Raw genomic sequence first — 21,805 nt, 5'->3', positions numbered from 1 at the left:
GGAAATTGGACTGTATGGCAACCTTGTTAGACAGGCTCCTTGGAAATTCTTATTGGATCTGTCCAACAAGGGTGCAGTTGTGTCTAATTCCCGTTGCATTAAGTTCATTTCACTTAAGAAAGAGCCGCACGGCTAGTAGAACTCCTGGAAAACACAGTATCATCATCATCATCATCGCGTAAAACCCGCGCCAAACCTTATTTTATCTCTCGTTTTGAGTTTAAAATATGTTAATATTTTATCAAATTATTATTTTACAATACAATTTTTCTGCACAGCTTAGCTAAAAACATAACAAAAAAGTGTGTACGTTCTTGGAACACGTACTTGCCTTCATTATTTTTTTTGTAAAAAAAAACTATAATTTATACAAAACAGACAATTAAGAACAGAGTGTTGTGTGTGTACATGTACCCTCAAGGCAATTATTAACAATTATCCGATGGCGTACGCTCGGTACATGATTGCGTTCATTTAAGTCTAGAACATTGTAAAATAACACTAACGCCTTAACCTAATGCTGCTTTGTACTAATGTAGTGTTTACGGATTTTGTTTGTGTATATATTTACTTTCCCCACGCAAAAAAACGAGCATTCAATATCGCATTCTTGTAGCTGAATACCGATGCAGAAACAAAAACAACAACAAAAAACTCTATCACTTTACTGTTCATTGCACTTTACCGTGGCCACAGGTGTATTTTCTCTCTCTTTCGACATTTCTCTCCCTTTCTCTCGATTCCATTCTCACACAGCTGTGCTAAATGCTTTGAGTATACGAACCAGTCGTAAGATCTTCTTTTCCATTTTACCTCTCCACAGCCACGCCGTTGTTACTGATTCATCGCGCCCTTGTGAAGCAAACATGCTTACAGCACAAAACCCTGAGAGTGGTGTCTGTCGGAAGCGCGGAAGGTGAGTGAGGAAGGGAGGGGACATGCTTGTTTGTTCTTCTTTTAAAAAACTCCCCCCTGCACATCCCAACATTGCATCCCTATCCTTCCGGTTCTGCCCATCATCCTATCCCAAATCACATTGTGCCCATATCATTCTCCTTCGACGGATAAGTTGATGTTGTTTTTTACTTGCTCCAGATGTTATTTGATGGGCAAAAAGGCGAATACACCTTACAACACACCATACACACATACACGCGCACACACACAAGCACACTATCACTAGCGCTGCCGTACCTAAACCCGACTCCGTAACCGAAAACATCGTTTCTGTGATAAAAAAAGTACAGCAAAAGCATAAAGTATAAAACTATTGTACGTAACAACAACATAAAAAAGTGAGCTACCACAACCCCCAATCGCACCTCCCGCATCGTGTCACCCTTTGATGCAACAAAAATGCCCCTTCCCAACCGATCGATCAGTTCGCATCGTCGTCGATCGAGCAGTCTGGACCACCGGCCGCGGTAACACTGTGGACCGCTTTCATCAGTATATTTCCGTTCGATTTCAGCTCCAGCTGGAACAGTGTCTCATCCTTCACGTTGTTCAGCACATCCTCGGTCAGCAGCACCTGTATGCCGTTCGGGCCATTAATCAGCAGCTGCAGCTTGGCAATGCCGCACGAGGACGAGATCGGCGGAGACGAAGGGGACGGCACGGACAGTGATATGCCACCGGGGGTGGAAAATTTACCACCCAGACCAGCACCACCATTAGCGCCAGCTCCACCACTGCCACTGCTGGAAGCGACAACGCCACCACCGGCGTTAAGCGACGAACGGCCCGCCGCCCCGAAAGTGCTCGCACCATTCCAGAGCCCCCCGTCGGACGAGTTGGGCGTGTTGAGTGCGTTGATCGCCTCCAGGAAGCCGGGAATTTTCGACAGATTTTGCACCAGCTCCGGGATCGTGTTGGAGTGCAGATAGATCGCGTGGTAGATGTTCGCTTCGAAGCTCACGTAGATCGTCAGACGTGGCGTGATGGCTCTGTGTTGCAAGAAGGTAAGTATTTAGTATCTATCAGTAGTCATACGGTTGTTCTTCGAACACTCACTTTGAATGGAGAATGTTGAACATTCGAATCCCATCCGCAAGGCCACAGATTTTGCAAAGATCCTCCTTGGACATTCTGCAAAGCGAAGAAAAATCGTTATTTTGAATTCGTCTCGTCCTTTCTCACCAAAAAACAAACAAATACGCCTCACGATCGCCTTCGATCGCGGCCTCTCACCTTAACAGATCCGAGCCGGAAAATTGGGCGAACGTTTTCGTGTACGCGGACAGCCGGTGCACGGCCAGCCACTGCGCCAGCGAGCCCGGGCTCGTTTCCTTCGTAATGGTCGGCACGTAATCGTCCAGCTCGCTCGGTTGCTGGGGCGACAGTACACCGCCGATCGGCTGCTCGCCACCGAGCGGGGACGCTTTGCACAGCCCGTTCGTGGAGCTCACGTTGCTGATGCCGATCGGATGGTTGGCCTGCACGCCGGCAACGGCAGCCGCGGCCGCCGCTACAACCATCGCCGCCGTCGCTGCGGTCGTCGTCGGGGTCGGTTTCACCCCCGGGCTAAGCCCGTTCGGTGCAACACCGCCACCGCCCAGCACGCTCGACATGATGTTTTCGAACTTGTTCAGCTGGCCGGGTGAGGTGGGTCCACCGGTCAGCAGGGGCGACACGTTTCGTTTAATGCTGCAAAAGGAAGGACAGAAGAAACTCGTTAGAAACCGCACACGCAAAAGGTTAGGCCCGTGTACTGCGGGAAGTAACACTTACTGTTCGGGGCTAAAGCTGCCACCGAGCGGCTGGATGACGGAATCGGTCGTAATGTCGGTCAGTATCGTGCAGTCGCAGCTGCGCTGGTACTTCTCCTGCTCCGCCACCGGACGCTTGAGTATTTTCTCCCGATCCTGTTTGTGCTTCCGGTCGGCTCCCTTCAATTTGAACACCTGCGGACCGGCGGTCCGGGAAAGCAAAACGAGCGGCAATCAGTAACACGTACTCGGTCGCTTTTCCTACCCACACCAAACACGCTTACCTTTATCTGGCAAGCAGCCGCATGGAGCGGTCGTATGCCGTCCTTATCGTCCACTCCGCCGACCGGCGCCGCATTAGCAGCGCCACCACCACCACCACCATTATGCAGCCCACCGTTGGTGTCGATGTACGTTTCTACCTGAATCCGGAACGGTACACCCTTCTCGCCGCCATGCTTTTTGGGCGTGAATTCGGTGGAAATGCAGTTCACCTTCACGTACACGCCGACCTCCTTCATCGGGTCCCAGAACACCTCGATCGTGTTGAGCAGGTTGCTGCTGGTCGGCTGCACCTGCATCAACCCGTACGACAGCGGGATGTCCACGTCCAGGATGCGCTCGCCGGGCCGGGACGCCTGCCAGAGCTGCATCTGCTCCCGCTCCATGTACTGCAGCCGGCGCTCGTGGAAGCATATCTTGATAATACTCTTCAGAATCTTCCCCCGGAACGGGGACAGATCGCCAAGCTTCTTCAGCTTGATCTCGTAGCTCTGGCCCTGGTTAAGGTAGGTGAGAGATTCTTCATTGTTCTTCGTCGCGATCGAGGTTGCGGCCGCCAGCACGTACTGGAACCTGTTTTTTTTTTAAATTTAAAGCAAGGAGACACGGGGGGGGGTTAGATTGCCGCTGTCAGTATTGTGTGTCAAGGTGTGTTTGTTGGAGTGGCCCTTACCGATTATGATCGTCATGTGTTTTGTCACCACGTGCCGCTGTCAGCGTGCCATCCTGCTGCATCTGCAAAATGCCTGTGAATTGTAAAAGCAGCAACAAACACACATTAAAATCCACCCGTTGCTTCTACACGGCCTCGAAGGCCCTAATGCGTAATGTACACAGGCCCTCGTGAAGCCACATAGTATGCCCGACCGGGGGAAGGGGCGGGGAGAACTATTCATAGGAAAAGGCTAACGCCTGACAACAGCCGACTTCAATCACGCACAGCAAATGAAGGCGAGGCGAGAAAAACCGGCTCACCGATCCCGCTTGAACGATAATTTGCATCTGCTCGATAACACGCCACCGGAATACATGGGTTGGATATGGATTTGGAAATATCTCCAAACCCCCCCAAATCTACGTCGTTCAATTACCTCCACTCGGATCAGTGTCCAGCCGGTTGCTCTGCAGAAAGCTCTGCAGATTGCTCAGCCCGGCACCGATCGCTCCGGCCGCTTGCTGATGAGTCGCATTGTTCATCAAACCGGGACCGTTCATCGAGTTTTGACCCTGATGTTGCTGGTGATATTGTTGTTGGGCAACCTGTTGTTGTTGTTGCTGTTGCTGCTGTTGGTGAGAGTTGGGAACATTTCCACTCAGCGATGGTTGCAAACCGGACGGGCTGGTTTGTTGGGATGGTTGCGAATGATCTTGTGAGCTGCCTGCTGCCGCAGCTGCTGCTGCTGCTGCTGCCTGCTGGTGCAAACTTTGCTGCTGTTGTTGATGGAGTTGATGCTGCTGCTGCTGTTGTTGTTGTTGGGAGTGTTGCTGGTGCTGAGAATGCTAGAAAAGCAACAAAAAACGTATGAAGATTACTCCGAATCAAACCAGCACCGAATATTCCGTTGAGCAACTTACCTTCTGAGGAGGAGATGGAAGTTCCTGCTTGAACACAGGGAAATTCAACAGCGAATCACTGCAAAGATGAAGAGAAAGAGACATTATATACTAACACACTGAACACCAAAACAAGCCAAGATTTTGAAGCCCTACCTAATGTATCCGTTGCTGGAGAGCTCATTGCTGAGGTCCAAATCAAGATCATCGGCCCAACGCATGCTTCCTGTAGGAGACAAAAAAAAACAAACAAACCAAACGATTAGTATAATTAGGTTATCCATTTTCATTTGTAAAAAACCCTAAATAGTATAAAAGTAATAGTAGTGTTGGATGTATCTGATTAAAATTCTCCAATTCATCGACCTTTCAAATGATTCGATGAGTCAGAAGGAATCTTCGAAAAGATTCAATGAATCAGAATGAATCTTTGAAGTGATTCAATGAATATGAATGAATCTTTGCAATGATTCAATGAATGTGAAACTCGGATGAAAAAATTCAATAATCTCGAAAGATTCGTAAATCAGGAACGAATCAGCAATCTCAAAAGATTCATACACTTTGAGCTTTTTCTTCTGCTTCTTCTTCTTCTTCTTAGCTTTCTGCGCGATTCTACGTTGCGAAACTTTCACGCATCGTTCACTTCTGTCTAGCCGACCTTAGTAAGGAGGGACAGTCAATGCGAGGCTCGAATCTACAAAGATTCCTGGATCTTCAGAGATTCATGTATCTTCAAAGATTCAATCTTTGGAGATTCATCGAAAAGTTTATGAAACAAAACATTAATTACTACCATCACCATTGATGTCTTCTTCACGTTGCAAAGTGTAACGCTCCCCTGCACGGTGTCACGGAAGTATTGGGAAAGGAATTATCACCTAGTTCATTGTTGTTGCCTGTGCCGTTGTTGCTGGCGTTGTTGGTGTGCGCATTTGGGCCAAGACTATTACCATTGCCGATTTCGTTGCCATTGCTGTTGCTGTTGTTGAAGCATTTTAACCGCTTCCGGACATAATCTTTGTCCATCGTGTCGCCACCGAACCCGTACGTTTCACACATTTCCGTAACCCAGGACGACTCCGTAGCGGTAGAGGATGCAACGGGGAGGGGTGTTTCAACGTTCTACTCCTGGCAGGTGGGACCGTAATGGTCTCCTCCAGAAGTAACTCACACCCTCTTAGGAGAGTTTTCACTCTATGCTTTCGCAAGATCAGGGTGGTAAGGAGGCTCTCACACACACACATTCATCTGGAGCGCGCGTTTCTACCGCGATGATAGGTGAAGCTGATAATGACGTAGCTGGAGACGCACTGGCCACAAACACATACACACACACAGAGGGTGTAAGGGAACACAACTCACCGCTCAGCAACAGACAGTGTTATGGAGCGGTTCGCTTTCGTCAACCACTCAATCCACGGCACGGCACACTAGATAGGGACCGAAGCTCGCTTAGCTCTAAAGGGGCTCTCCCGCTCTTAATCCACCACTACTACATTCACCACAGACTATCATCTACGCGTGCATGCCGTATCACCCACTTTCGCCGTCCACCATCAACATCATCATCATTATTATGGCCCCCGGCAGATGCGATGACGCGATTCCTGAACTCCGTGTTGATATGGTGCCGCTTGTGCTCCTCGGCTGATGAGCTTACACAGCCGAGCGGTTGCGGTTGAGTTTAAATCCCCTTGGGTAAGCATATAAATCACTATCGGATGACTTCTCGAAGTAGCATAGCTAACTATCAGTGTTATTGAAACATCCAAATCACTTCTTGGAACTCTGAAGCACTCACGTTCTCATAGATCTTGCTATCTGGAAGAGTCCCCAGCTGATCCACCTGAACATCTGATCACTTTCACGTACCAGCCCACCACTGCCACTCACACCTTCTAGATGAAGTTGTTAGGTATTTCCACCCAATTCTAACAATCTGGGGAAGAGTAGATGGCCCTCCTCTACTACACCGCTTCACCCGCTTATCGATCGTACGCGATCATACACAAAGCCTGCCTGCGATCACACAAAATGAGGCAGCACACGGTGATGATGATGATGCTCTGATTAACAACGCACGCACACAAGCGTTTGCACTATCAATGGGCCAGAACCAAGAAGCACAAAAGCGGTAAACCGGACGCTCCGGTCTTGTCGTCCAAACGGTTACACGTTGTTGTTCACCTCCGCAGCTTGTAAGGTGTGTATGTGTGCGACATCCTCCCTCACATCCACCGACCAGCCACAAGCTGTTAGACAATTTGCGCCAAAAGAGGGGGGCCACCAGGTCTCGGGGCACCTGTTTGTCCAAATACTTATCTTGATAAATTTACACTTTATCAACACGGCAATAAATAAATCAAAACACACTCGCAGGCACACATACACTTATGGACGCCGGGAACGGGAACAAAGGGCACGCTTCCCTTGAACCGTTCCAACCCCACTCTCTCTCCCTCTACGTTTGGGGTGAGTTTATTTGAGAAAATGGCTTCCCTTTGGTGCTCGGCCAGTGGTAGGAACATGAGGCGGGTTTGTTCCTTCGCGATTGTGTTACAACAATTTCGCTCAATTCCGAGACACGCCTGCACATACTTAACCAATAGACCCTAAAGGTACACCGTTTGCAATAGCTTCTTCCTTTTCTTCGGCTTCTTTCGTTCACTTGCGTCGTTGTTTGTACACTTTCCCGTGTCTAGACGAACGTACTGCTGCCCACCGGCGCAGTAGCACTCGAGTGGTTCGCACTCCCGACGCAACGCTGGTTCGAGTGGCCAGTGTGTAAGAGCAAATTCATCATCACACTCTGCCATCCGGCCCTGCTTATCAGCTGCTCTCGGCACCACCAACCGGCACTATAACCGGGGAGGTGCCTGCTGCCCGTGACGTAAAGTTGACCTTTTGCATCAAACGACAACCGTGTGGCGTGCGGGCGCTCCATCATCCCGCTTTTCCGTGCTTGTATGGTGTTGTCTCTCTACTCCCTATTGCTTCCACTACATCCTGATCGAGATTCTTAAACACACAGAAACACCTAGCTAGAGCACAAACACAGAGTACAAGAGCGCGTAACCTTCAGCGAAGCGGGAGAGGAAAAGTTCCACACAACCGAGGCTTATCAGAGGGAAGCAGATTAAAGATGGCTGACCACCCCTCCGAGAGGTCGAGAAGACCATAATGGCAACTCATTCTGGTGGGCACGGTGGATCATGGTCATCCGTTAATCCGTCCTTCTAGTGAAATACAGCCAGAGTTCACCACAGTTGAACTTCGGACTGCCTGCCAACTGTTCAGGAGTTTGTGCTCATTGATTTTTGGAAACAAAAAAACGCATTTCTTCTTAACAGGACAGGATGAGATTAGTTCGACTCAAACATCAGAAATGTGCACACTAAGTATGAGTCTGCGAGTTCAATCATAAAAGTAAAGGTGTGGAAGCAACTCAGCACGGAGAGTTGATATGAATCTCTTCGCTATTTGGTCTATTTTTATGAGTTAATGTTTTCGAACCGTACCGTTTTAGCCGGTCTCATGGTACAGTCGTCAACTCGTACGACTTAACAACATGCCCGTCATGGGTTCAAGCCCCAAATAGACCGTGCCGCCATACGTAGGACTGACTATCCTGCTATGGGGGGAAATCAATAAGTCACTGAAAGCCAACCCCACAAGTGTGTTGGCAGACCTTGACCGGCATCGGTTGTTGAGCCAAAAAAAAAAAAAATGTTTTCGAACTTCATTCACACAGTTTCAGGGAGTTGAATTCCAAAATGGTAGGTTACTTAAAGGATCTAGTCAGGTCAGTCGACATAATTCAAATCCCAAAAGAGTGATTCTCTAGTAGGCCGACAGTGGGAGTGAGTTAAGTCTGAAAAGAGTTGAACAGTCGGAACAGAGAGTGAGTGTGTCGTTAGGCAGCACAGAGAGTGTTGAGTGAGTTGGATCGCAAATGAGTAGTAAAAGGAAGTATTTTGTATGAATCTTCAACCATTAAGTTTCTAGTTAACATTTTAATCTCAATAGCCACTCTTCAATTACTCTGATTCAAATAACGAAATCATTGAGGGAGGATTCTGATTGTATCTGACATCCAGCTTAAAAGCATAACAACTAGGAATCATTAAACTGTTAATTTCCAGTGTGTCTTCCTTACTCGATCTCTCTCGATCTCTCGATTTCTCTCTCTTTCTTTATCCAGTGATTTCTTTGATCATTGATCATACACTGAAGGTTCATATATCATACATAGGAGGGATGAAATCTTCTAAGCCCATAGTGCTAGGCGTTTTATCACCCCAAAGGCACTTGTTTACGTTAAAATTGCATTTCGATAGGTTAACATTTTTCAGCCAACCGGTTTATAAAAAAAGAAGAAATGTAGTCTGGTTGGAGAGCGAATGCGCAAAACTGACGTCAAATTAATGGTGGTACTAATTATTCAAACCTTGGTTGTAAGCAGTCAAACAACTTCGGTGTATCAATATCGTTTAGCTAAGGTCAACATGCTGACTCATTGCAGAGATTTCAAACGCGAGACCTAATACAACCACAAGAACCTGACGTATTCTATATTCAACCTGTATCAATGCTATTTTGCAAAACAAATAGAGGATCTTTTAAAAAAAAAAGAGTCGAGTTTGCTCATCTAATCAACTCAGCAGTAAGTTTGATACACACATCCCAATCACCACCAACCCCCGCACCAAGAAGAAGTCGTTCATGGCGATTTTATTTTTCGTTTATCACGCTTTTCCGGACCAGTGCTTAATTAGAATGAATCAAAACAGCTGCAAACACGGACACACGTATGCCTGCTGGACGTGACACTTACCCTTGCGACGTGCGTCACGCTCCTTATCGATGTTGGCAATCTTTGTCTCGGTACCGTCGGTGTCCTCCTCCTGCGGTGACATCCATTCCACCCGTCGCTTTCGACTGGGAAGTATGGCGTTGTTTAAGAATATTCCACCATTATCCTGCTGCTGCTGCTGCTGCTGCTGCTGCTGCTGCTGCTGCTGCTGCTGCTGCTGCTGCTGCTGCTGTTGCTGATGATGGAGAGAGGTTACGGCAGCAATCGTGGGACCGGCCACTGTAGCAACCGCGACCGCCGTGACGGTCGGCGATGCGTTCGTCGTATCGTTGGCACCGCTGCTCGACGCGATCACGGTGTGCATCTTGTTATAGTCGATCGGCCACGGTTCCTTAGAATCGGGCGGTGAATCGACAAAGTTGTTCTGGTAGTCCTGGAAGTTGTTCGGCGAACCGCTGTACGTGTCCTCGCTATCCAGGTTGTAGCCGGGCGAGATCTGTCAGTGGGGAACACAGAAGAAGTCTTTCAGTATGTGCTATAATAAATTTTTCAAGTCAATATTTTTTGGCAACTATTTCCATTTCGGTCCATATTTCCATAAGCCGGTCTCGTGATAGAGTCGTCAACAAGTCATCAGTCATCGTACAACTTAACATCATGCCCGTCATGAGTTGAAGCCCCAAATAAACCGTGCCGCCATACGTAGGACTGAAAGTCCTGCTATGGGGGATAATCCAAAGGTCACTGAAAGCCAAGCCCCACAAGTGGTTCAGACAGGCCTTGACCGACAACGGTTGTTGAGCCATAAGAAGAAGAAGATTTCCATTTCGAGCTTTGAAAAAAAAATAAGTTTTTTTATAAAAATAAGTTTTTTTTAATAATTTATTTTAATAAATTAGAATGAGATTGTAATAATCGTCGTGTATGATTCTCTTTCGAATCTAAGCTATTTCATAACCCTGCACACGATGGAAAACTGATCGATCGAACTAATTCGAACTTGAACTTCATTCAATTTCGACAATTAATTGACGTGTTCGTTGTTAAAGTTGTACAGACAATAAACACTTAAAACTGTATAGCGCGAACCACACCAATCTTCACGCGCCTGAAAATTCCAAGTCGACATGGGAGACGATCTACGGCCCGGCTTGCTAATGGTGCTATGGTTGGACTATCGGATTACCTCCAAACACACATGTAAATAACCAATAAAAAGGAAGGAACATGATACTATTTAAAGTGATCTTGAAGTGATCTTTTAAAATTTACCAAAATATATTATTTTACGATTACGCCTCACAAAGTGTACATACAAATTGTGATCATTGGATCTCAAAAGAAGGGATATCGATTCCCAATTTATTTCCTACTGACAGTAAAATTTTAACGAGAAAGACATTAACATATTTCATACATCAACAAGCTACGGAATGTGACACGCTGATCACAAATTCAATAGTGGACATTAAAGGATGATCGCGATTTTGAGCAGTGTTCTTTACTTTGCTTTCTTGTCATATTCTTTGCATAGAAGTTAAACTGGTCAGCTATAATTGTTTAGATGGTCAGTTTGTTGTCATTATCCTTCAATGAAACTTGCAACCACAAGGTCAGCCTCATCTGTTTGCTGCCAAATCTAATAAACTAATAAAAGATAGCAAAAAAAAATACTTTAAATAATTTGGTACTTTTAAAATGCTTCTGATGCTTTAAATGACTATCCATCAAATGCTATCGAATTCTGGCCGCGTATAGAGAGGAGCGAGATAATTAAAAACAAAGTGGTTTGATGGATCGGTCCGAAATATAGGGTTTTGCTATAGAACTATAGAGGGGCGGTCCCGTGGTACAGTTCAACTCGAACGACTCAATAACATGTCCGTCATGGGTTCAAGCCCAGAAAGCCCCCCTTAGCAAGGATTGTGACTATCCGACTACGTGGTAATGAATTAAGTCTCGAAAGCCTGTATAGGCCGGCATGTCCGCGTAGGACGTGACGTAACGCCAAATAGAAGAAGAAGAAGAAGCTATAGAACTCAAGACCGCGGGACACTTTGGTGAATGTGCGGAAGTCAATCGCAAGATTGCGGAACGATAGTTGAAAACGTTGACGATACCGGGATCGGCGGATTTGTTTCGCAAGACTGCGGCACGCTTTTTCGGGCACAATATCGCACCCCAGGGACATATAACTTGAAAGCCTAATTTATGACACGCTGAACCGAGTCTGTTGACCCGGTTCGCAGTTTGCCAATTTGCCAAAGTACGAACATGTACAAGCTTAGAGATATAGACATATCGCACAAAACTTATCAATGAAATGTACCGGAGAGGAGAAGGAGGAGATCATCAAACTGTCAAGATATCGGCAAGGTAATTTTAGTGCATTGGCAAAGTGTCACAAAAAGGGGAAAATGGGAAACGAAGCCATAGGCGTATCTAAAAGATGAAGTGCAACATTTTCAATGGCTGCTTAAATGTCGCTCAACAAATCTAATGAATCACGAAGTGTTGTAGTGCCCTAGTCTTACTGTCTGTCTGTCAAGCCCCCGCAGGGGCGGGTATGTGATAGCAATGATGTCAACCTATCGAACGAGGATCGATTCATTTCCGCCCCGCCTTCGCCTCTCCCAGCAAGCTCCACCGAGGAGTGAAGATTGTGCGAACAAGCCGGAAACATGCACTCCAAGTACTTCCCCGTCGCTAGGGTCTTTCCCACCTCCTACACGGCGCATGGTACACATTTTCCCCGTTCCACTGCGTTCGGTATCTGGTCATTGTTGTGTAGAGCGCTTTTGCCTTCCGACCGACAAAGTGGTCCACATCCCAGCATGAAGCAGCAAATCTTCAACCGAGAAGTTTCAGAAAAACTTACCGCAGAAGCAGTGCATTCTTCAACATTGTGTCCTCCTGCACGGCCACAGTGAGAGCGCGGGTTGACAGGTCGGGACGTAATCTTGCCAGCAAATAATAGGGCGCGCAAACAAGATAAGATACGGTTGACACCCGTAAGAAAACCACCCCAATCGCTAGGCGGCGATGGCAGCAGATGCACAACAGTGTGCAAGCAATTGGGAAGAAGCACCAGGGCCGAACCCTCTGGCTGTCGACCCAACCAAAACCTTGTACAAGAGAGTATCATGATCGATTTAAATGTGTGCTAAGATTTGCACTTTTTTTTATGAGTGTGGAAGGCTCATGCCGAGAAGAAACGAATGAAGAAAGCCAGCGTGAACGCAGCGGCAGGGTCACAGGAATATTAATCAGCTCTGTGTGTGTTTGTGCCAACCTTGAGACGACGGGGTACATTCGCATGCAAAGATAATGTCCCCGCGATCCAAATGGAGCCGCGATGAACATCTCCAAACCCGAAATGGGACCATCGTTCGTGTTATGAACACCCTCCCTCCACTATCCCGAGGACTAAGGACAGCGAGATCCCAAAGTGAACGCGTTCGATTACCTGCTCGAAATCTTGCTGCCCTTGACGTCTTGCTGATGCTTGCTGCTGCTGCTGCTGCTGCTGATCGTGCTGCTGGTACTGTTGGTAAGGACCGGAACTTCCGGAGTATTCCATTTGTTCGAACTCTTGCTCGAGCGTTCGGCTGAACAGATGAAAATCTAACGCGTCCAGCTGCTGCTGCTGCTGATACGCCGCCGCCGGTTCGGATCGGTGTCGACCACTACCAACGCCGCCGCCGCCGCCGCCGGTACCGCTGTATCGCTGCTGTAGCGTTACCGGTCCCGGCTCGTACACTGGACACTGGAGTAGCTGCTGCTGCTGCTGGTGATGCTGCTCGAAGGGACTGTTGCAGTGGTTAGCCAACAGTGAGATGACCGTCGCCATTCGCGTAATTCTACGCGCAAGTCTCTTCTGCGGTGGCTTTTGAAAGCTAACGCAAAGGATGTTGCAACAAGCAGCAGTTTCGGTGCCAGCAGCGTGCAGACCCCGAGATTAGTATCTCTGGGGGCGGCTCGTATGTAGCAAAACTGGCACAACCGATGGCAATGGCAGCTACATCATCAGCACACGCAGCAAGGTTGCGTTCTGCTAGGCACTAAACTGGTCGGCGACCGAGTAACGCAACGCAAACCGGGCGTAACGCACACGCACTATGGGGCAGGAAAATGTCACACGGCAGTAGCGGGACACACGGCTGCTCGAACATTCGACCGTTTTGGTCGGCGCTTTTGCAAGTGGTAGTGTGGGTGGTGTAGACTTAAAAAAAATACAGTTTTACGCACTAAAGCCGAACAAACAAACAAAAAACAAGGCCGAATAACGCAGAAATTGCCCGCACTACGATTGTTTCTCTATCATGTCGTTTAGCGCGACGGGTTGGTAAATTCTAACTTGTACTTTCTCCTCTCTTCCCTCTATTTCTCTAACGGCAGCGCCTTGTGTTTGCCTGTGTGTGCACTGCGGCGCTTCATTCGCGCGGCCATAAGGGAAGGTAAAGATGGGCCGGAACCGGCGAGGAAAAGGCAAGCGGATGCACTGCAAAAAAAAAACACGCACGCACACGCTTTTCCGATCTGACGACACACACACACGCACACACCCGACACACACACACACCCGACACGCGAACCCAGGGGCGCGTCGTGCAGGTTTTCCTTCGGCGGCGGCGAGTCAGTTAGAACATAACGAAGAACGAATTGTACAGCTTCTTGATGCCGGTGGTTTCGCGCTGGCGGTGACTCTGGAGCAGCGGATTCTCAATGTCTATCCGCATCTTGTTGACCATGTACGATGGTACGATACTGCACGGGCGCTTAATGATATCCTGCTCCATAAGGCACAGACGCAGGGAGAGTTTTTGTGGGGTTTTTTTTTTTTTTCTTTCCTAGGGGGCTCTAACAGGAACTGGCCGTCACTAAAGCGTTACTAGCCGCCCGTCCGTTGGGCTCCACTTTCCAAGCGTTACGGCGGGCGCAATTTTCGTAGCCGCCGTTAGCGTTACGCACACGCACTAATAATGCCACGTGTCACCCAAACGCCCAAACACGCCCAACAGACACACGCGACACACGATTTTTGTTTTCTTCTCACAAAAACTTTCACTACGTGACACACACGCACGCACACACACACACACACACACACACACACACAATGCACCTTTCACCGACCCGGGAGCGCCTTGGCGGATCCTGTCGCGGTACACTGCTTTTCCTTAACCCGCTTGCGACCACCGTCGAGGGCAAACATTCGACACGCAAGGCGCGCACACACCGGCACCAGCACGCAACGACGAGAGCACGGCGAGAGAGAGAGGGAACGGTCGTGAAAAGCCTGCGGCCTGCACAGCGTTTGTTTCGTAACTGAACGACTGAAGACTCGGTTCGAACGCAGTGTGGTGGCCACCAGAGACCCTCTGCTAGTTATTGCGATGAAGGGGAGGTGATGGCGAGTGCTCGGCGGTATCTCGAGAGCGCGCGCGCTAATCGGGTTGAAAAACTTGCCGCTGCTGCTGCTGCCCGCTGTGAAGCGACAAACACGAATGAAAGACACACACGTCGAAGAGCCGTCGTGATCGTGAGTCCTCACCCCGCGTTATGCGCGTTGGTCGAAGAAAAAAAAAGCGGTCGAACGCGATCGAAATTAACACGACTGTTGTACACACACACACACGATCTCTTTTTCACGCACCCACACACACAAACAGGCACGGCTGGTGGGGTATTTTTTTAAAAAGGTTTTTTGCTCTCTTCCTCCTGTAACGGCTGCAATGAAAGAGACACACGCAAAAAAGAAAGACAGCATTAGCGGGATATGTAACACGGTGCGCGTACACGTCACAGCAAGCGAGGAGGAGGGAGAGGGGGGGGGGATGGGATGTCCACATTCCTACCAAAATCTTTCCCGACTACTTACACCCGATAATCGCTGCAAACGCGGCGCGGCTCACCAACACAGGTACCTTGGGCGCGACGTGAGAGAAATCTGCGCCAAAACAGGGACGCGTGCGCGAAGATTAGCGCAAATCGGTTGCGCGGGTTTACGCGCGGTCAGAGCCAAGCGTATTTTGCTTCTTAACGCACACCACACACACACACACACACTCACGGGTGGGATGTTTTGCGCGCAAAGGAGCGCGATAAGAGCGCAGGACGGTGCGCCACTCACCCGACCACCAGGGCAAAGGGCCCTTCCCCCCAGGGTTTTTTTTTTGCGCCAGAAGCAGGCTCACACTCTTGTACTAGGCGGAGGGGAAGACTCGTGCTTCCGGAAGTGAGGTGTTTTTTTTCTTCTTCTTCTTGGGCGGGATGTAAAAGTCCGTTTCACTTAACAACTAAACTACACACTAGGTTGGTGAGGGGTCGAGAGAGGAAGGCAGTTTCCACACCGGCTGCCGCCACGCACCGAGGGCGGTGGCCAGGCTCAGTCGTTGATGTAGTACTCCTGCACCGGGCTGTCACTATCCATAATCACAGTCGTTGGTGGGGCCGTTGACGGCCACGGCAATAACACAATGAAACGAGACACGAAAAGTGCGAGCAACCAAGAGCTCACCAGGACAGGCTCTCACTCCCAAACTCTTCACCGGAGTTAAGGAGCCAGTAGCACCTCTTTCTACAAGGGAGCCGAGTTCTGAATTGTTGAATTGTTTTTGACCGCAAACAGTCGTTCACTTGTCTTTTTTTCGGCACCGGAGCAGTCAAATTTCGGTATTTCACTCAGCACTCAGACACGCGCGTGTCTCGTCACGGCGACGGTACGGTACGGTTTGTCCTAAACCCTACGCGGCGGCGACGACGACCACGACGACGATATTTTCGGGCATGTTATCTCGTCCAGAACGCAACACACAATGGGCCCCCGGGGTTCGTTTCGAGCGCGCGAGCCGACGACAACCATCGGTCACCAACTAGTCAGAGACGATGCACACGCGGGCTCTTCCACCCCGCAACCCCGCTTCGTTTGCTGGAGTTGCTAATTTGTCTGCCTCGCCGCAAGTGAGACACTGTCCCAACGATGGTGTGTCCCAGCAGCACTCACTGCTGCTACTACTACTATTCGAGAGGCGGGAATTAGTGCGCGGTTGCTACTGCTACCAGCCAGAGGACCGTTTGCGTCGACGCGTCGGTCAACAATCAAGCGCGTTGTTTTGCTTTAAATTGAAATTTATTGAACCCAATAAACATGCCCGCCCGTCTGTTGCGTTGTGCCAAGTCCGCTCTCCTCCCCAGCAACAACTGCTGGAAGGAAAGTGTTCCCTTCCTCTGTCGGTGGAGTTGGCGTCTTTGGAGAAGAGTGCAGGGTTTGTCGCTTGCTTGCTTTTCTTTCACTGAGACTGACTGTGTTTGTCCTCGGTAACGACCGCGGTCATCACGGAGCGGTGTATCTATTTGTGCACTGGGTAAGTCCTGTAAATCCTGCCCTGCGGTGGTAATCCTTCACTTCCCGGCAGTACACAGTAGCAGCAGGGTTCGTGGCGTGTTGTAGCCGCGTGACTGCACGTGGCGCCATCTCGTTTGCAAATCGCACCATCTATATCACATTGAACTGGACAATCAAATCCACACATACACGAACAATCTTTTTTTTTTTTTTTGTCAGTGTGGGTTACATCCTCACAAACTTGACTTTTTTTTTGTTAAATTCGCAAACCTTAACTGCCACGTTTGCTACACTCTCTTTCCTACTACTGTTTGTATGGGTCCATGCGTCAATGTCACAGGCCGCTTTTCTCGATCAATCATTCATCTGGTTGTGGTTTGATTGAGTGTTTTTTTCTTCTGCGCTTCTACACATCACATTTCTACACTGTCACTGTCACAAAGTGCACACGTTTATACCTCCACGCCGCCCCATAAGCCAGAATCACCATCTCTCCGCATCGTTGGGCTGTGAAACGAGAGAGAACAAATACAGATAAAAAGCTCTAATTAATTTACGGATGTCTATTCTCTCTCTCTCTCTAACTAATTTCCAGCCCATCTCAACATCTCGCGCATTCAATCAATTGAGTAAATTGAAATGAAAATTAGTATTAATTTGTTTGCCGCATAAGCGGACGGAAGCTGTAAAACGCGAACTGGCTACTGCCATACTGTCCCTACTGCCTGTCAAAGACGTCACCGGGACACTACTAATGATCCTATCCCCGCGCGTCCAGCGGATCAACGTGACCCGCACACACTACCAGGCGCAGGCCAAGCTTCCGCCGCGCGAGATAAGCTTTAGCGCAGTGCTGCCTGGAACATCTTTCCATCGATTTCCAATAAATTGATAAGTTTATTTACCTCTCAGCGGCGTAACAACAACACCGACCTACGCACCAAAACGCCCAGAGCTGCAACGGCTCATCTCATAATGATTTGCGTTTGCGCGACCAGCTTAACGTGGCCAGCTTCTCGCAGCTAGCCGAACTTCTCAAACATCTCGCCAGGCGACTGATAGCGACGGCTGTGTTGATAACGGCGAGTTTAGTCTACCAACTCTTCCCCGGCCAAACATCTCCAATTAGCACCGCTCCCGGTCCCTCTCCAGTACGTCTCAACCGCCAGCTTTTTGTCAGCTGTTGGTTACTTGTTTTTTTTATCGCGCACAGTGTGCCACCACCCAAATGCCAACACAAAGTTTGCCAACGTTCGCCGGTTCCACGGCGAACGGTGCCGTTTATTACACATCATTCAATACGGCCAATCGAATGGCGGAACAACCGAAAACAGCGGACAGGTGAACGTACACGTACAAACAAAACAACACAGTCCTGCGAGCTTCGATGTTTTTGGCCGCGTCATCAGTGGCAGCGCGTTGGCCGCACGACAGTCACGTGATTTGCCTACACACCTCGAACCCCCGAAAAAAGAGACAATTCTGTAATGTCATTTAGGTAGAGCATACTAATTCGATTTCAATGATGATGATTCATGTCATAATGATGTACCCGTTCCATCCATCCATACTTCTGCTTACCAATTCCAGTCCCTCGGCAAGGTTGAGGCTTTTGATTGGAATAGGTAATGAGCCGAACGACTGGACTGGACCTCGGTAATGAGCCGGAGGATGAGAGAGGAAGAGAGGGAGCAAAAAAGAGGAACTTTCGAAAATGATTTGTATGATACATTATCAGGCTGTCCGCTTCCGCTGGCCAACTTCTGGTCCGTGACTGTGTGTATGCCCTCCTGAAATGCCCTTTACTATAGAGAGCCCGAATTTCATACCCTGAAACCTTCTGGTATTTATCATCGTATACCACCAACAAGCACCTCCACAGTGCCGCGCCACAGAGTCAGCAAAGCGTTTGTATCGGAAACGAGAAAAACAACTCACTTTACGCGGCCGGGACGAGGCAAAAACCGGCTGCCACGACGGGCCTGAACCTGGAAGCGAAGAGCACACACACGGGGTGGCGACGAATCGCTCGATATCGCTCGGAACCTGTTGCGCGTACGCCACAACAACACGGGGCGGGAAATACCAGCTTTCAAGTTCCCCGCCCAAACCACACCCCCACCCTGTCCACACCACCGTGGTTTTGGCCATGGTGGCGCAGTGCATCTGAATATTGGGTCGCCGCGGCTGAACATCCGTCCGGCTTGTTGAACCCCCTGACGACCGGTTCGAAATGAATCGCTAGGCACCTGTAGGCTTTCACGATCCCGCATCACGACGTGCCGTCATATATTCCGTGGCACGCCTAAAACACCCTCATTTACCGGGACGGACGGACATCTTTTGCCCGGATGAAATGAACCCTTTATAGAGGCGCGTAGGCGCTCTGCACATTGGCAAGTGGTGGTACAGTGGTTATCATGCTTGGGAGAGAAGCGACGAAGGCTAACAAGCGAAGGCTTTCACCATAATGCGACATCGTCATTGGTCGTTGAGTGTTGTTTTTCGAATCGACGACAGAACTTGTTCTATAAATGCTCCAGACCATTTGCTACCTCTATTTCTGGTCCGTAATTATCGAAATATTGCATTGCATCATGCGTGTAAGTGGGCAGGTTTGTAATGTGATGTGTCGGTGGTGGTGATGATGGTTGGCAACAGAAACACCATGCTTTCTATTGGAAACATTTTCGAACATTTTCTATAGACGTTGAATCATCTGTTTTTTGAACTGTCAAGTTTACCATAAATTTGAATAAATTAAAACCAATTTGAATTCAAACAGCTAAATAGACTGTGTTCGGTCCACGATTATGTAGCTGTTGAAGCTCTGTATTTATTCATTTCGGTAAAAATAAAACCCATATTTGATCGACAAAAACAGGCACACTTGGAAACAAATTGGAGAGTTTTGGTGTGTACGTTGAGTCTACGGAACCTCATTGAGTGTGCGGAGGTGTATTGAGCTTCGAAAGCGTCAGTAAACTCACCGCGCAACGTAGACCCCATGGGGTACCGTTGCGCATAGAGAGCTACATTGGCCTCATGGAATATCGGAACTACACATTAAGCGCGTCGAGTTCAATTGTGCACTAGTGGAGGGACATACGATTAATTTCACGACCCGACCACCCGGAGTCGGGTGCGAGCCAGTCGGAATCGATTCCGACCCGTGGGTGCAGCGGGTGCGCTAGGTCGGAGTCGGAATCAAATCCGACTCGCTGATGCAACGAGTTCGGGTCGACCAGAATGATGAGTAGGTGCGAGAAAGCATAAGCGACTCCGATTCGTTGGTGGAGCGAGTTCGAGTTGGGTATTGAACCTACCTTATCCCGACCCGACTCGAAATCGCTTGACCAACGGGTTATGTTTTTTCGCATCTGCTCATCTTTCTGATCGACCCGAACTCGCTCCAACTACGCGTTGAAATGAACCCACCTTGGCCCAACCCAACCCGAATTCGTTGCACCAACGGGTCGGAACCGCTTATGTTTGCTGGCACCTACGGGAGTCGTTGCACCTACTGAACCTACTTGTACCATTAGGGTCGACCCGAACGACTCCGGGTCGCGTACAGATGGCTTTTATTTCATTTCAGTTGATGAAAGTATAGTAAATGGTTTCATTTTGCAAGAAGAATACAATTAGTTTATTAAGGCCGAGGGACATGGTCCGTACTAACTACTGAAATTTCGATTGTCACTAGCGCATCTGGCGGCGGCTGGTGGAAGCAATTTTTGGTAAACGAGGAAATGGTCGTGCCGGATCGCAAAATTAAGTATTATTTTCATCGTTTGACGATGCAAAAATGGATTCAATGCGTGCAGAACATTTGTGTCTACCTTTTACATAATTTTTTTCGTGCAATTTAACTAAAAAATAACATATTTTCTGAAGCGACTACAAACTGTTTGGCAAAATGCTTCGTTCAGCCGCCGCCGAAAATTGAAATTACACTAGCGAGTACGGACAATGTATCCCGGCCTTTACATCTTGAAAATTATTTGGCAAATCAGGACGATATCTATTCTACGCGATTCATTTTGTGAACGTTCACAACGATATCTGGTCGGTCTTACGGTTCACGTTCATATTTGTATTGGAGGAGATGAACGACTTGGCGTACTAGAACGTTCTTTATTTCGAAGGATTGGATGTTCTTTTTATGAATAACTCTGTGCATTTTGATTGAAAAATAACCGATAAACGTAAGTCATTAGTTCTTTAGAATGAACTGCAAGAATCGTACGGTTCTGGTTTTTAGGGAAGAGCTCTAATTAGATTGCGCTTGAACAGCTACTTTAAGAAGCTGTAGTTCAATTGCGCATAGAGTACCATATTGAATGCCTGAAGCTACTTTGCACATTCGGACCTACATTGAGGTGGTCCATAGACAACATAGAGCTATATGAAGCGCAGCCTCATCTTTAATATTTGTTATTCAGTATACGTCTTTTGCTCATGGCCCCGATACACCAGATTAACCAAAATAAGGTTTTAAGATACACCACATTTTATCATCATTTCCTATTACTTGCCATCTTATTTAGCTTTACGGTCTAAGTCTGTTGCAGTTGTGTCGGAAACCGCTCACCGTCGGATATTTCTATCCTGGACCTACTTATGTCCCTTCTGTCCTTGTGGACGGGCTAACGACTAACGTAAAAGATTTTTGGGAACATAATGCGTTAGAACGCAGCTAACAATGTTTTAAGTCCAAATTGGACGTATTCAATTAATAAGAGTACTGGTACTATAAAAGCGAGAGGTTCTTTTAGTTGAATTACTACATCAGGCCGGTAGAACGGTGTTTCTTGCGCGCATCGTAACTCTCATGCTGTTCTTGGCGCTGACCTTTGACCCGAGATAGGCGTAATCCTGAATGACTTCAAAAGGTCTGGATTGGATAGTAGCGCGCCACCGATGGCCCCGCCATCAGTTTAGCCTTGACCTCGTTTATCTGCAATCCAAAGTTCTCCGCCGCCTGCTCAATCACTTGCTCAATCAGGATTTGGATACACAAGAGTGCCGCAGATGTTTATCGTATGCTAGGATCTGGGTTGACTCATAGAAGACAGTTACCAAAGTAACTACCCT

At 48.2% G+C, this 21,805-nt stretch overlaps 2 protein-coding genes across 2 annotated transcripts; both read right to left on the bottom strand.

The window, feature by feature from the left end:
* Window positions 1-350: 350 nt before the first annotated feature.
* On the bottom strand, window positions 351-13,210 carry LOC121594174. The gene is made up of 11 exons (XM_041917205.1): window positions 12,827-13,210; window positions 9,382-9,856; window positions 4,701-4,770; window positions 4,566-4,623; window positions 4,082-4,490; window positions 3,664-3,736; window positions 2,993-3,563; window positions 2,731-2,903; window positions 2,191-2,646; window positions 2,014-2,088; window positions 351-1,946 (listed from the first exon to the last, which is right to left on the bottom strand). Exons 1-11 carry the CDS (start codon window positions 13,208-13,210, stop codon window positions 1,379-1,381), a joined length of 3,312 nt encoding a protein of 1,103 aa, XP_041773139.1. The 3' UTR covers window positions 351-1,378.
* A 787-nt stretch (window positions 13,211-13,997) lies between these two features.
* On the bottom strand, window positions 13,998-15,062 carry LOC121594173. Its single transcript, XM_041917204.1, has one exon. The coding sequence runs from the start codon at window positions 14,157-14,159 to the stop codon at window positions 14,001-14,003; it is 159 nt and encodes a 52-aa protein (XP_041773138.1). The 5' UTR covers window positions 14,160-15,062; the 3' UTR covers window positions 13,998-14,000.
* Window positions 15,063-21,805: the final 6,743 nt, after the last annotated feature.

This window comes from Anopheles merus, chromosome 2L (assembly GCF_017562075.2).
Source record: "Anopheles merus strain MAF chromosome 2L, AmerM5.1, whole genome shotgun sequence".
In the NCBI taxonomy this organism is placed as follows: Eukaryota; Metazoa; Arthropoda; class Insecta; order Diptera; family Culicidae; genus Anopheles; species Anopheles merus.
This window is presented reverse-complemented; position numbering and strand designations above follow the sequence as displayed.

What these genes read in the sequence shown, in the direction of transcription:
- LOC121594174 (XM_041917205.1), bottom strand. Translation starts at nt 13,210, where the DNA reads ATGGCGACGGTCATCTCACTGTTGGCTAACCACTGCAACAGTCCCTTC. An exon ending in GCGTGACGCACGTCGCAAGG is followed by an intron (nt 4,771 to 9,381) that starts GTAAGTGTCACG and finishes TGTCTCCTACAG; the next exon opens with GAAGCATGCGTTGGGCCGAT. An exon ending in ACACATGACGATCATAATCG is followed by an intron (nt 3,564 to 3,663) that starts GTAAGGGCCACT and finishes AAAAAAAAACAG; the next exon opens with GTTCCAGTACGTGCTGGCGG.
- LOC121594173 (XM_041917204.1), bottom strand. Translation starts at nt 14,159, where the DNA reads ATGGAGCAGGATATCATTAAGCGCCCGTGCAGTATCGTACCATCGTAC.